Raw genomic sequence first — 13549 nt, forward strand, 5'->3', positions numbered from 1 at the left:
GAGTCAACCCTATCGATATTCACAATAAAAAATAATAATCTTAAGATAAAAAGTAATATTTTTTCATGTATGACACAAATAAAATATATGTCTCATAAAAAATAATATTTTTTCGTGGACGACCCAAATAAGAGATTTATATCACAAAATACGATCCGTGAAACCGTCTAACCCAAATTTTCACCTTTAATATTTGTTCTCAAGTTGTAGAAAATATTGACCGTTTTACATTTTATTATAAGACCTATTTTTATTAATTAACAACCAGCAATATCCATATGGTTAACCACCAAAATAAAATGGAATATAATAAAATATATATTAAGTAAGTTGGAAGATTTATCTTTTGTACATTGCAAATTAGCAGTTGCGAATTCTATTGTTATAATATAATCTATATTAAGTAACTGCAATTTATGTTTTTTAATTTAAAAAATAAATTATTTAAAATGTAGAAGATCCGTAAAAATATTATAAATTTTTACTTAACATTTTTTGAAAATTTTGAAAAGACAATGTTATTTTCATTTTAATTGTTATTTGTTATTACTACTGCCAGGCATTGAAAAATGGCAAAAACTTGTGTGAGACGGTCTCACGGGTCAAATTTTGTGAGACGGATCTTTATTTGGATAATCCATGAAATAGTATTGCTTTTTATGCTAAGAGTACTACTTTTTGTGGTGAATATGGGTAGGGTTGACCCGTCTCACAGATTGATATCCGTGAGACGGTCTCACATGAGACCTACTCTTGAAAAATACAATTCTTACCTTCAACATCTCGATTCTTACCTTCAACATCTCGATTTTTACACAAAAATAAAATAAAATAAAATTGAAACTTAAAAAAAAGTTATAATTGAGAAAATAGATATGATTTTGAATTTTGAAAAAGATGGAAGTTGTCACTAAAAATAGGGCCGGCTAACATGGCTCAATTTAATACAGAGTTTTGTCTTCAATTTAAAATTTTGATGTTAATTTTGACCTACTAATCGATCCAGTTTCTTTAATAATTTTTAATGTATTGGCTTAGTTGTTGCGTTGACATATCTGATTTGAGTGGAAAATATTAATATCTAAGTTTATTTATTGAGTAAGTCTCTCGTGAGACAGTCTAACGAATCTTTGTTTGTGAGACGGGTCAACCCTACCGATATTCACAATAAAAAGTAATACTCTTAGCATAAAGTAATATTTTTTCATGGATGATCCAAATAAGAGATATGTCTCACAAATAAGATCCGTGAGACCGTCTCACACAAGTTTTTGCGTAATTTATTATTTTCAATAATATTTTCATATAGATAAACAAACATGTTAATAATAATATTTCTACAAAGGTCGTGTTTTAAAATATCCATTTATTGTTAAAAATAAAATAACAAAAACAAACCATTACATGAAATAATATCTCATACTTATTACCATCTTCATCAAAAAATACATAAAACTTTTCTTAGAAGTATTTCTCAAATTTGCATGTTTTTAAATTCCATCACACAATCTTAAAGTACTCTAAAACTTCAAAATAGTAATGAAATTGAGATGATTAATTACATAATAAATTTATATACTGTCTCAATTAATTAACTACTCGCAGAATGAAGCATGTTCGTTCAAAAATAATTTCAGAAGTAAAATTCAAAGCTAGCTATATTTCAAATTATAATAAGAAACAATTATTAATTTTTTATCTGTTTGATGTGTGTGATTTTATTTTTCTGAACACATTTTTTTATATTAATTTGGAAGATTCATTTAAAAAAAAATAAGAAAAAAGAAAAGAAAAGAGCACACTACCTCCAAAGAAGTTTCTCTGCTTCTATTTAATTAAAGCCTTTGAACTTCCCCAACTGCTTGTTTTGTGTGTTTGACCCAAAAGATGAAGTAAAGAGGAAGAAAGATTGCAAGAAATGACTAAAGATGAAGACTTCAAGCTCCTCAAGATCCAGGTGATCTTTTCTATTTAAATCTCTTTTTTTTTTCTTTCTTTGTTATTAATATATGTACTAAGCCAAGTTTGTGTTTGTGCTTCTTCTGTAAAATTTCCCCCTTTTTTGGGAAAAATAATTATTTTATGCAGACATGCGTTCTCAAAGTGAACATACATTGTGATGGGTGCAAGCAGAAAGTGAAGAAACTTCTTCAGAAAATCGAAGGTCTTTTTTTTTTTTTTACTTTTTCATTTGTTTATGTAATTTCTCCCACTCTTTTCCTGAGTGGCTGTCCCTGTGTTTCTTAAAGGTTTCATTATCAGTTCCAATCACTTACAAAATGAGTGTAAAAATGCTTACTTTCTTGTAATAGTATCGTGGATTTTTTTTGTACTCAGGAGTTTATAAAGTAAGCTTAGATGCAGAGTTACAAAAAGTTACGGTCTCAGGAAATGTGGATTCCGCAGTCTTAATCAAGAAACTAGTGAAGGTTGGGAAGCATGCTGAGCTCTGGTCTCAAAAGGGTAACCACCACAACCAGAAACAAAAATCATCTTCCATCAAACAAGATTCTAATAAGAAAAAACAAGGGCAGCAGCAAAATGTTTTTAGAAATCTTGAATCCCTGAAAAAGAAGCAGAAATCCCCCTTTGTGACACAACAAGAAGATGGCTGTCTTCCTGATTCCGATGATGAAGAAGAAGACGAGGAAATGCAAGTTATCAAGGATAAGTTCAGCCAACTGGCTTTTCTCAAGAAACAAGCCGAAGCAAACAATCCTGGGAAGAAGGGGAATGGAAATCCCAGTGTGATTGATCAGAAAACACTGAACAGTACTGGACAAGGGAAGAGGGTAAACGACATAAATACCATGATGAATCTTGCTGGCTTTCATGGAAACAACGGGAGGGGATTACAGATCCAACCAAACAATGTCTTCCAGGGGAATAATCCTTCAGGAGGTTTCCCGGTCAACGGATTAAGCGCGGGACACAATCCTTCACTCATGATGATGAACATGAATGGCGGCTATCCTTCCATGAATCCCTTGCACCAGCAGCAAGCACAGATGATGTACAACAGGTCTCCATTCATCCCTCAAAGCACTGGCTTCTACCATGGTTACGGTGCGGTTCCCTACAGTTTCAGCGAGCCTGGCCGATACTACCACGCTGCTGATCATTCTTCTGCTCACATGTTCAGTGATGAAAACACCAGTAGCTGTTCCATTATGTAAATCACGAGGAATTTGGGTACTTTTTCCAAGTATTTTGCTTTTCAAGTGTTCGGGTACTGTGTTAGTTAACCGTGAATCAAGTTTGATGTTCCTTTTTTTTGGTTGTTGAGGGATTTGCTCATTTTGTGTTGCTTTTGTCTTAGGACTTGACTTGGTCTTAAGTTTGTTATTACAATGATATATGTTTTTGTATGTTGTGCAACTTCAACTTGGTAACCTTTATTTTGGTCGTGTAATTGACGTTAGTTCCATGCGACCCCGCACATTGGATTGGATAAATGAAGGTTGGTTGCGGTGGGTACAATGTAACAATAGTTGTCTTTATAAATACATAAATGTGGGGGGGCCATGGCTGGTGGGCGAGCATGGTTGATTTGGACCATGAGTGACCGTCGTTGGTGGGTGAGCACTGCCCGCCGGGATCACATGTGGACATGGTTGATTTGGACCGCGATTTCAACTTTTCTCGGGGGAAGAAGAAAAAAATTAAGTCGGCTTAGGTTTAATGGTGTTCTTATGGACCAAACCGAACCGAAACTCATCGGAAATCTGGAGTGAATTGAACGGTTCGGTTAAAATCTGAAATGCTTTCGGTTTTCGGTTTAACCGAATTTCCAATTTTTTTTATCTATTCTTGTTTTATTAATATATAAAATAAATAAATAAAATGAAAAAATCGAATCAAATCGAAAATCAAACATCCAAAAAACTGAAAAGTTAAAACCGAATTTTCGGTTTCAGTTCGGCTTGGACGGTTGAACGAACCGTAAACCTTACTTATCCATGCTTAGCTGAATGGATTGGATTTGAAGTGATACATATATTTCAAATGCCATTAGCTTTGAATATATTTTAAATTTATTGCAATTATTATTGACCAAAACAAAAACTTAAAATCAATGGATTTCTATCAATCTAATGACAACATGTGGTATCCATTCAAATATTGGAAAAAATTTGTGTCAGACGGTCTCACGGATCGTGTTTTGTGAGACAGATATTTTATTTGGGTCATCAATGAAAAAGTATTAGTTTTGGCAAAAACTTGTATGAGACGGTCTCACGGATCGTATTCTGTGAGACGGATCTTTATTTGGGTCATCCATGAAAAAGTATGACTTTTTATGCTAAAAGTATTACTTTTTATTTTGAGTATGGGTCGGGTTGACCCGTCTCACGGATTAAGATCCGTGAGACGGTCTCACATAAGACCTACTCATTAGTTTTTATGCTAAGAATATTACTTTTTATTGTGAATATCGGTAGAGTTATTCCGTCTCACAGATAAAGATTCGTGAGACTTTCTCACAAGAGATTTACTCTTAAATATATAATTAATTTAGAATATGCCATATATTTTTAAATAAAGGGGAGTGTAAAAACGTGACACTATAACCATATATTTATATTAATTAATTAACATTAATTATAAGCCGCACAAATGGATGTCCCCCTTAATTTGATAATGATTTTGCGATGATTATTTTGAATGTTTTCATATTTTTTTTTTACCAACATTTTTGCAACTTTGAAAACAATTTACTTTCTAATATATTGATGGACAGAAGAAAAAAAGTATTAAAATCACCTCGAATCAAGTATAATACCGTTTTAAAAACAGTATTATTCGATTTATTTGTCTTGTTTGCCCACGAAAGATCATTAGTTACTTTTGCATTGTATCATACATATATTCATCATTTGAGACGAGGTTTCTGTTAATTGTCCCACATCGGTTGGATAAATAACCTTCTTCTCTTGAGCTAGTTTTTGGGGTTGAGTTAAGTCCAAGTTCCAATCTTAACAGTTTCGAATTCGAATCTGAATTGTGCCAAATTCTTCCCTCAAATAATAAAAACAAAAACTACCATTTCATGTCACAAAATTATTTTTAAATCCCATGTTTGATCAACATTTATGACCTTCAACTCATGTCATTAAATCGACTTAAAAGTGATGGAGATGGCCGTTTATTTGTTTGACGAATTTGTTTTGACGAAAGAGTATCGGATATTGCTATTTTATTAGAAATTGACTTAATATTTGGGAAAACACGATTTTTATTAAGGTTTGTGTATTTTTCTATACATTCCAATTCCAACTCTTCTATTTTGATTCATCATTTCAACGATTTCGACTAAACAAAAATCGAGCGCGGGTCGAGCTCGAATGACATATTAAGAATATATCCGGGTGGATTTGTTTTCAAAGTCAAGTAATAAATCTACCGGTATGGGATTAGAAATGAAATTCGGATAAGTTTCACATTAAATTCCAACAATCAAAGATAATTATTAATTCATTAATATGTAAGTAAGTATAGAGTATCGGTGTATAATTAATTGTATTGGGTACTTTTTGAGATTTTTTAAGCTGGCCCAATTAATAAAATGGCCGGGCTATTGTGTATTTGGTTTAGGCCCAATTGAACATTATTGTGAAGTCCAACTATTGAATCTTCGAAACTCGGCCACGTTATTTTATCTCACTGGGATCCATTCGAGAGGATCTTTATTCTTTTTTATGATTTATTGAACTTTTTTTTTTCGAGATAAATAAATAATTACTTAATTGGAAGTTAAAAAGTATTTTTGATTAAAATCATAAACATATATTTCGTACGAGAGCTGATATTACACGTAAAAATTCTACATCCCAAAAATAACACCAAACGTATATATTCTAATTTGAAAAAAAAAATAATAATTCTTTCGCAACTATTAATCATAAAGTAGCTACTTTGTGACATACAGAATTAAGAGTAGTTATCTTGTGAGACATGTCAACCCTACCGATATTCACAATAAAAAGTAATACTCTTAGCATAAAAAATAATCTTTTTACATAGATAACCCAAATAAAAGATATGTCTCACAAAATACAACTTATGAGACCGTCTCACACAAGTTTTTGCACAGAACAAAACCTACCACAACCCTTCTATTTGACCAAATAAATTATGCATTCCTTTTTTTTTTAATAGGGAATCCGCCACGGTTATTTTTTATGTGTTTTAGGTGAATCTACGAACCAGCCTAATAGTCTGCAAATCATGTTTATCAAGTAAACTGTATTGGACAAGTCTTGTGCAACATACTCAACTAAAAAGACAGAGACGCTAGGATTCAAACACAAGATGTCTCGATAAATGTTTACATATCCAACCAACTCAGCTACACTTGGACGAGGGGGTGCATTCCTTCTTCGTATGGGTTCTCTTACTATAATCAAGATAAAAATTAAATAAAAAAAAAAAAAAATAGATCCTTGAGATAGAATCACTCCACAAACATTATTCACAAGACTCGTACTAGAAAACGACAATATTTTATCTTTCTTATCTATAAATCTAACTTTTTTTAAAAAAAAAATTATATAGAAGTAATTAAATAGTTTCCAAAAGTAATTAATAACATTGGAAAATCTTATCCGAAAGGAAAAAAGAATGATATAATATGATATATTTTTACCTTCTACTCCATTAAAAAATTTGGAGACATCTATGGTGGTCACATGGGATTCAATTATTAGAAATTCCAAAAGCCCCACAGATTCATTGAAATTAGTTGCGTAGAAAAGAGCTGGCACATCAACCTGCAACACAAAATTATGTGACAAATTAATAATTTATCATCCACAGCTCATCATATTTAATTTTTAAAACGAAAGTTTTTTTTTTTAATTCTTGGTGTCCATTTAATTGGACTTAATTCACTGTTAATAATCACCACCAACAATGGTTAATGATATCAAGAATTGTTAATTGTCCCACATCGGTAGGATAAATAGTCTGGGACTTGCATATATTGGCTTGGACAATCTTCTTCCTTGAGCTAGCTTTTGAGGTTGAGTTAGGTCTAAGTTCCAATCTTAACATGGTTTCAGAGCCCTGGTAATGTCCCACATCGGTGGATAAATAAACTGAGAGTTGTATATATTGGCTTGGACAATCCTCCCTCCTTGAGCTGGCTTTTGAGGTTGAGTTAGGTCCAAGTTTCGATCTTAACAAGAATGCATATATTTTTATGGGACGATAGAATCGTCTGAAAATATGTTAGTTTTGAGAATTAAACACATGATCATTGATCAAACACTATTGAAACTCTCCAAATAAGAAAGCGACGTGCATTCAAATTCATGTAAAATTTAAAAAAAAAATTGTATAATAAAAGATAGAATAATAATGGTTTATGGGAAACGGATGGAAATGTGAAAATATGTTGGAAAATGTCAAGGAAGGGCGTTGTCGCTCCATTTAATGTTTTAACTTTTTTGTTAATTGTAAAAAAAAAAAAAATTGTTTATAAGTGAATAAATATGTGCTTATCTGTGAGTTATGTAAAAATAATTTTGGTTGGAAATAGAAACAAATATTCTTTAATTTTTAATATTTTATCTCATTGTTTGATACATCAAGAATTTTATATATAAATCATATATAATTTTTATTGAACTCAATCACCTGAAAAATAACTGAATAAAAACCTTTATCGATACTATTTTATCATATTTATCTTGATCACATATATAACTAATGATCATATACAACAAAAATTATCTATTATAATATATGTATATATAGAATATGTCTCTATTTAGGCGGTCTCACGAATATTTATATGTGAGACGGTTTCAAGAATCTTTATCTGTGATACGGGTTAACCCTAGCAATATTCATAAGAAAAAATAACACTTTTAACATAAAATGTAATATTTTTCATTGATGATCCAAATAAGATATCCGACCCAATAAATTAATCCGTGAAACCATCAATTAATCATATTCTTGATTCGTTTTGTCGATTAACACGCTTTGGTAGTGTCATTCCCATTACACCGTCCCGAAGCTTTGGTATTAAAATTCCACTATTGACTTTTGGATTACATCGTATCAAATATATATATTTTTTTCTAAAAAAATATTTATTTATTTCAAATTGAGAAATAGAAATATGGTATGTAACAACGAAGGGTATCTGAGCAACCAATGCAAACAATTCACAATATTCTCTCCACATCTCTTTCTTCAAATAATAAGTGTATTGTGAAATACTTTCATATATTTTTCGTTAGATAAGTTAACTTTACTTATATTTAAAATAAAAAGTAATATTTTTTATTTGAAAATTTAATTTTTTTTGTAGATAACCAAAATAGAAGACTCGTCTCACGAAATTGATCAATGAGATCGTCTCATCGGTTCGTTTTTCATTCTTCCATACTCTCCCCACTGTCATAATGCTCTTTGAGTTGGCCTAGTCTCAATAAACACATTACATGTTTATTAGTGTGATTCTTTTCGCCATTATAATCCATTTATTTTGAATACCTATATATGTAGAATGTATAACTCAATTACAATATTATAATTTGATCATGATATTGTTGTTAATGATTGATAACGATACTATTCAAATATTTGAGTCGTAATATTGTAACGATTCGAGCTATCAATTTTTATTGCATAGATAGTGAATACAATTTTTTTTGACAGAATACATTTGCCATTACTCAATATTTGGTTATAGTGAACTACATCCTTTCAAAATGTATAAAAATTCCATGCATTTCCCTCTACCGGTCTATTTTTAGCATCCCTCTGGTTTATTCACTAACAATTTGACAGCTCCGATTTGGCCTAGTCAAATCTATTCGTGATTGATTTATTGTAGAAAATATTCCCATCTAGTGGAAAAGTACAAATTGCCAAATACAAATTCTTGATTTATTTGTCCATGGACAAAGATACATATATAACTTAAAATAGAAATGGTACTCAAAATCGATCGAAATATAATATTTGAATATTGGTTGAAAATATTTGATCGAGCATCATATGTTAACTAGTTCAGATCATGAACCGTAACAAAAAAAATCCATTTACTTTCACTTAGAGAAATGGATAATCCACATCTACAGTTCACACCCAATTACTTAGGGTAAAAATTTGTGTGATACGATCTCACATGTCGTATTTTGTGAGACGGATCTCTTATTTGGGTCATCTATGAAAAAATATTACTTTTTATGCTAAGAGTATATATATAACATAATTTATATTAAAATTATAAATTTAAAAATATGTTTCCAAAAAAAAATAATCCCAGACGTGAGATCAGGTATTACCTATTCCAAATTTTTCCAAAGAATAATGATTATATATATATATATATATATATATATATATATATAAATATATATATAAAAGATGCCAACTCATTGCTTAACCCAAACCTCATAAGCCCACGTTTGGTTGTCCCCAATCTACTACAATGTTGGTTTCATTCTTATTGTAGCAAAGCAAACACCCCACAACGATTTTTCTCCGCTCAGAATGGCCGACGGGGACGCCGCGGCGGCAAATGCCGGAGCCATCACCACTCCCCTCCGCCTAGTACGGGACGTCGTTCGGATCTCAGCTGCTGGTTTTTCCGGGTTTTTTAAGAAAGACTGTTCCGACCTGGCTCGAAGAGTATCACTGTTGGCCCATTTTCTTGAAGAAATCGGGGATTCTAACGAGAAAGTTGAAGAGAATGCCGAATTGGGCTTCTCTGATCTGACCGTTGCCCTTCAGGCTGCGAGAAGTCTCGTTTATGCTGCTAACAACTTTGACAATTCCTCGATTTCTTCGGTAATTTCATAAGTCAATTGTGTATAATCTGCCCTTTCTGCTTAGGGTTGTTTCTTTAGTCAATGTGCTGAATTGATGTGATTTTTTCATGTTTCGTGAGTTTGATTGATTTGAAATTTTTGTGTACTTCTACTGAAGATGCTAGTTTTGCTAGATTCACCGCGGATCCACCCCATTGAAACGGGCTCGTTCTATGTTCTGATCTGAAGGTTTGAAACTGTTGACTGTTCTATCAGTACATTCAGTGTGGTAACGATGTCCTTAGATGGGTTCTGAACTTGTTGGTTCTCCACATGCAATTAGTTTTGCAAAAATTAAAATCAGTCAATTGAATATTAATAATTAAATTGTATCTTTTTCTACTGATTTGATTTGAGGTGTCTCTGTGCTTATTATGTATTGTGCCTTGGGAGATAAGTATCTTTTTAAATGAAACATGGTCTGAAGTGCATACTTCAAAATAAAATGGTTGTTGGGACTTGGGAGCATATGTATTATGCATCGAACTCTCTCTTTTCTTTTTAAAAAAAGTTATTTGAAACCAGTGTGCTTCAATCAGTAGATCAAAAGACAATCAATCATCTTCGTAGCTATCATTTGTTATAGATATCTGTCATAAAGTTTGTATATGCTCATCTCTTTTTGAGCTACAATTGTTTGTTTGATTAATATCTAATAGTTTCGAGTATGAGCTGATAGTTCCTTGTCTTTATAAAATGTTAATGCCTGTCCTGAAATCTGTTTTCCTTTGGTTCAAGGATGGAGCAATGAAGAAAATCTCCTTTCAATTTCAATGTGTGACATGGACATTAGAGAAAGGGCTGGCTAACTTACCGTATGGTGCTTTTGACATATCGGAAGAAGTATACGAACAGGTTGAGGTTGTCTTGACTTTTGAGCATATGTATGTGGCGTTTGAATTGTTCGCTAATTTGACATAAATAACTTGCCAGGTTGAATTAGTGAAGGCACAGTTGAGACGAGCCACGGAAAGATATGGTGGACCTCTTAACTCAAACTTACTATGCAGGGCCTTGTCTTATCCACTGGACAAGAATATCGATCCTTTCCAGTCAAGTAACTGGCTTACCAGAAGTCTACATATAGAAAATATTGGCATTATCACTCATGAAGTTGACGTGAACATGGAAGGTCCAATCGAAGGCAACTTGGAAAGCCACAATTTGGATGATGTTGTATACGAAAAAGAAAGTTTGAGGACTTTATTGACATCATCAGAGGTTAATATCTTGAATGATTCGAGTAGTAGGACTGTCAAAAGGTCAACCTGCAAAAGTGTGGAGGAGAACAAGAAACCAGATTCTCATGTATTTCCTGAAGATTTCCTTTGCCCCATATCTCTTGAACTTATGAGAGATCCAGTAATTGTTGCAACCGGGCAGGTGAGATTCACATCGATAAAATATCGGCACAGTTGGCCTTTCTTACTAAGCAACTCGGAAAAAAAAAACAAGAAAACATATCTTGGCACATGGTAAGAAAATCGAATGTGTAATGCTTTTAATCTAGTTAATTTCTTTGCAGACCTATGAGAGATCTTACATACAGAGATGGATAGACTGTGGCAACACTACGTGCCCGAAAACACAGCAGAAGCTCCAGCATCTCACTCTAACTCCAAATTACGTTTTGAGAAGTCTGATATCCCAGTGGTGCTTGAAACACAATATAGAGCAGCCAACAGGACTAATAAATGGGAAAATAAGAAAGAGTGATGGATCTCTTCGTGATGTTACTGGTGACTTTGCAGCAGTTGAAGCACTTGTTCGTAAGCTCTCAAGTAGATCAATAGAGGAACGTAGAGCTGCGGTAGCTGAAATCCGATCGTTATCCAAAAGAAGCACGGACAACAGAATCTTGCTTGCAGAAGCTGGTGCAATTCCAATTCTTGTTAGTATGTTGACATCTGAGGATAGTGAAATACAAGAAAATGCGGTTACTTCTGTGCTCAATCTTTCCATATTTGACAATAACAAAGGACTAATCATGCTTGCCAATGCGATTCCTTCTATCGTTCTAGTCCTCAGAGCTGGAAGTATGGAAGCAAAAGAGAATGCAGCAGCAACCCTCTTCAGTTTGTCGCTTGCCGATGAAAACAAAATTATTATTGGTGCATCGGGGGCAATACAAGCTTTGGTGGATTTGCTTCAGAATGGAAGCTCTAGAGGGAAGAAAGATGCTGCAACAGCATTATTCAATCTGTGTATATATCAAGGAAACAAGGGAAGGGCTGTTAGAGCCGGGATTATCAGTGCTTTGTTAAAAATGCTCACAGATTCGAGTAGTTTAATGGTTGATGAATCTCTGACAATTCTTTCAGTTCTAGCCAACCATCATGAGGCAAAATTGGCCATCGTTAAAGCTAGCACCATACCCATCTTAATCGATCTTTTACGGATTGGTTTACCCCGTAACAAGGAAAATGCAGCTGCCATTTTACTTTCCTTGTGCAAAAGGGACAGTGAAAATCTCAGTTGTTTAAGCAGACTTGGTGCTGTAATACCGCTCTCAGAGCTTGTCAAAAATGGCACAGAAAGGGCTAAAAGGAAGGCCACGTCATTGTTGGAGCACCTTCGTAAATCGCAACAGCTTTGACAGGTTTATCATCCCTAGAGAACTCACTGTTTGTTTGTTCCATGGATCATCCATCTGACATTTACTTTTACACGAGTTTTAGGGTGTGTGAAAAGATGAAAGATTTGAGACACGAGAAATCAAGAAATTCTCATGTCAGCATATATTTTACTCCACTCTCGAGTGGCAAGAATTAGTTCGACTGATTTGTTTTGTAATTCTTTCATGACTAAAAAGATTGATTATGCCCTTGACACTCTGTTAAATAACAGAGAATCAGGGATCTATGGAGCTTCGATTGTTTGATCATTTGATGTAATAAAATTCGATTCTTTCGTTTACGCTAACTGTTCGATATTCAACTTTTTATTATAATTTTCACGATCCTACACGACCTCCTCCGGGTGAGGATGCATTTTTGTTGGTATGGAAAAACTTGTAATTCCAATTGCAGAAATTATCAAAATAATCCGTCCGCATACTTCCATTAGCAAAAAGAAATATCAGACAGCCGAATAGGAAATAACCCCACCACTAGTTTCTGCTGAGCCTTTTCACAGATTAGTTTTCATCATTAATTTTTTCTCAAAATTTTAAAAATAATTGAGATGAACTTTCTACGTCGAAATGCGGGAAAAGTTTCTACTTTCTGAAATTGAAATCGTTTATTCAATACATAATTTTACGTACACTTTTTTCTATAATTATTTTCACATTGTTTGTGATGAACTTCATATATTATTGTGAATTTAATTCTAACTCTAATTCTAATATGAAAAAGATGTAAAGTGGTGATTGTGCTTCTGCTTTCGTTCATTTTGATTCAAATTCAGAAGTTGATTTCATGCTAATTTTGATTTCTCAAAACTGATTCTGCTATTTTTGTGAATAAATAAAAAATTTCTGGACATTCTTACACTGAACAATATTTTTGTCTAATTCCATTTGCGTTGTTTGTTCTAATCATTTCTACTTAGTGCAAACTAGATCGATTTATATTTAATATACAACGAAATATATATATATATATATATATATATATATATATATATATATATATATATTTATTTATTTATTTAGAAATTTTTTTGGAAAGTATAATTATAAATACGTTTTATATGTATTTTGCAATTTCTCTAAGGTAAAA

At 32.7% G+C, this 13549-nt stretch overlaps 2 protein-coding genes across 3 annotated transcripts; both read left to right on the forward strand.

The window, feature by feature from the left end:
* Positions 1-1806: 1806 nt before the first annotated feature.
* On the forward strand, positions 1807-3378 carry LOC140834296 (heavy metal-associated isoprenylated plant protein 37). The gene is made up of 3 exons (XM_073199086.1): positions 1807-1957; positions 2089-2164; positions 2338-3378. Exons 1-3 carry the CDS (start codon positions 1919-1921, stop codon positions 3174-3176), a joined length of 954 nt encoding a protein of 317 aa, XP_073055187.1. The 5' UTR covers positions 1807-1918; the 3' UTR covers positions 3177-3378.
* Positions 3379-9404: 6026 nt separating this feature from the next.
* On the forward strand, positions 9405-12743 carry LOC140834297 (U-box domain-containing protein 11-like). Of its 2 annotated transcripts, none has more exons than XM_073199088.1 (4): positions 9405-9807; positions 10566-10688; positions 10761-11210; positions 11353-12743. In XM_073199088.1, exons 1-4 carry the CDS (start codon positions 9511-9513, stop codon positions 12421-12423), a joined length of 1941 nt encoding a protein of 646 aa, XP_073055189.1. In that variant the 5' UTR covers positions 9405-9510; the 3' UTR covers positions 12424-12743. The 2 variants fall into 2 exon arrangements, with proteins under 2 accessions (XP_073055189.1, XP_073055190.1); XM_073199089.1 differs by having other exon boundaries at positions 10566-10682.
* Positions 12744-13549: the final 806 nt, after the last annotated feature.

The sequence above is a fragment of the Primulina eburnea genome, chromosome 6 (assembly GCF_022965805.1).
Source record: "Primulina eburnea isolate SZY01 chromosome 6, ASM2296580v1, whole genome shotgun sequence".
Classification (NCBI taxonomy): domain Eukaryota; kingdom Viridiplantae; phylum Streptophyta; class Magnoliopsida; order Lamiales; family Gesneriaceae; genus Primulina; species Primulina eburnea.